This window comes from Hoplias malabaricus, chromosome 3 (genome assembly GCF_029633855.1).
Source record: "Hoplias malabaricus isolate fHopMal1 chromosome 3, fHopMal1.hap1, whole genome shotgun sequence".
NCBI lineage: Eukaryota > Metazoa > Chordata > Actinopteri > Characiformes > Erythrinidae > Hoplias > Hoplias malabaricus.
This window is the reverse complement of record NC_089802.1, coordinates 80,719,978-80,722,219: the sequence shown is the minus strand read 5'-3', so window position 1 is coordinate 80,722,219 and position 2,242 is coordinate 80,719,978. Positions and strand designations below refer to the sequence as shown.

General features: G+C 46.7%; 1 protein-coding gene across 7 annotated transcripts in view; it reads left to right on the top strand.

The window, feature by feature from the left end:
- The window catches only part of slc25a38b (solute carrier family 25 member 38b), a 9,719-nt gene extending 8,096 nt beyond the window's left edge, over window positions 1-1,623 (top strand). For all 7 annotated transcript variants that reach the window (XM_066664245.1, XM_066664244.1, XM_066664242.1 and 4 more), the window contains 2 exons: window positions 90-256; window positions 1,257-1,623. In XM_066664245.1, coding sequence (XP_066520342.1) covers window positions 90-256; window positions 1,257-1,379 — 290 coding nt within the window. In that variant the 3' untranslated portion in view covers window positions 1,380-1,623. The remainder of the gene's footprint in view (window positions 1-89; window positions 257-1,256) is intronic.
- Window positions 1,624-2,242: the final 619 nt, after the last annotated feature.

The window sequence follows — 2,242 nt, the reverse complement described above, 5'->3', positions numbered from 1 at the left end:
AACACACTCCTGACAGATGCCTTAATTGATGGTGTGTAGCGGGGATCCGTGATGTTTTGCTCCTGTGTGTGTGTGTGTGTGTGTATCAGAGATCAGCTCATCAGCCCTGGCTCCGGTGGTGAATTTTGGCTGTGGGGTGTTGGCGGGGATCTTAGCTTCGTTAGTGACGCAGCCGGCCGACGTGGTGAAGACACACATGCAGGTCAGCCCCGCGACCTACCGCCGCACCAGCGACGCCATCCGCTACGTTTACACCGTGAGTACACACACACACACACACACACACACTAAAATGAATCTCTAAGTATCACCAGGAAGGAAGATCGATGCTCAAAGAATTCTTTGGGGAGACCAGAGGAATAAAGACACATGGTTAAAGATTCTCTATTATCTCTCATTTATTGAACAAGAAACATACAGTATATATATGACCCCAGTCACGTACACCATCATGCGTTATTACATCAACCCAAACATTCCCTTATTGGTGGATCCTAGTTTATTACTGTCAGGAGAAAAGGTTGCAGGTGAGGGGTGTCTTTCAGTTTGTTGACTCCCTTCTTCCACTCTATTTAGTCTCCCCTACTCCCTCAAAACTGCTCTTTCAGCACTTTCCCACAGTCTCTGCTATCTCCTGGGTCACAGTAACACAACAGAATGTAACAAGTCCTTTCAGGTCACAAGCACACTAAGCTGCACCCTTAATTTAGTAAGAATTAATCAAGACTAATCAATACCATTACTCCCTGAATATATTGCATCATTAATATAAATCATTGGTTATCATTAACCATTACTCATTACTTTCCCATCACAATAAGACCAGTCAGTGCTGAATGATCCAGTTTACGCTCTAGTCTCTGCCCACGAGCTGACGGAGAGTCTGATGATGTCAGAGCACTAACCTGGCCTCACTGTCGGGATTCTGCCGGCTGCGTTCTGATTGGCTCCCTGTGCCTCTGCGTATACACACTTCTGTGTATCGTTTCGTCCTGCCTCTGGTACTGCTCTGACAGATTGCTCTGACACGTTTAGTGGCGAAAGGCACCAGACTTTCCCTAGAGACTCTGACAGTGTGAGACTAGCCACATGGGGCCCTCTGTTTTTAAAATGTGGCCACTAGGGGTCAGTGTAACAGCTGTTTAAAAAGCTGGGGAAAATTCAGTGCAGAAAAACAACTCATCTCTCCTCTGTTGCTCGTTTCTCTCTGTCTCTCTCTCTCTCTCTCTCTCTCTCTCTCTCTCTCTCTTTTTCAGGAGCATGGTTTGGGGGGGTTTTTCCGGGGGGCTGTTCCCCGGTCGTTGAGGAGGACTCTGATGGCGGCGATGGCCTGGACTGTTTACGAGCAGCTCATGGCGCGGATGGGACTCAAGTCCTGAGTGTGTGTGTGTGTTTGTGTATTTTGTGGGAGGGTCCTTGGTGTTGTCAATTATGATGCTAGCAGCAACAAAGCACACATGATCTTACACACACACTCCTATACACACATACACACACACACTCACTCCTATACACACACACGTACACACTCCTAAAAACACACAGACTCCTACATGCGCACACACACACACACACTGCTATACATGCGCACACACGCACACTCCTATACACACGCAGACTCCTACACACACACACGTACACACTCCTAAAAACACACAGACTCCTACATGCACACACACACACACACACACACACACTCACTCCTATGCACACACACTCCTATACACACACACACACACACTGCTATACATGCGCACACACGCACACTCCTATACACACAGAGACTCCTATACACACACACACTCACTCCTATATATATATATATATATATATATATATATATATATATATATATATATGTACACACACACACTACTGTCTCCAAGGAACACTCCCTAAAGAGTTCTCTGTGTCTTCCCCAGGCTCCGCCCACAGACGTGTTGTTGTGTAGCTGATGGTGTCGATTTAAATCCAGAATTTTTACAGTGTCCATAAGTTTGTGGACCCCCCCCCATCCATCCCTGTTATACTTCTGTGATAGAACACGTTTGTAGGCGGAGCTTAGAATGGCAAAGGATGTACTCAGCCCCTACGCTCCGACAATCAAACACAGAGGCAGGGGTGTGTGTGTGTGTGTGTATTCCCTGCTTGGCTTTGGGTTTCAGTTAACACTAGTGTCAGAATATAATATCTCCAGGCTCCGCCCACACAAATGTTCCTCCTTAGTAACCAATGGCGTCTT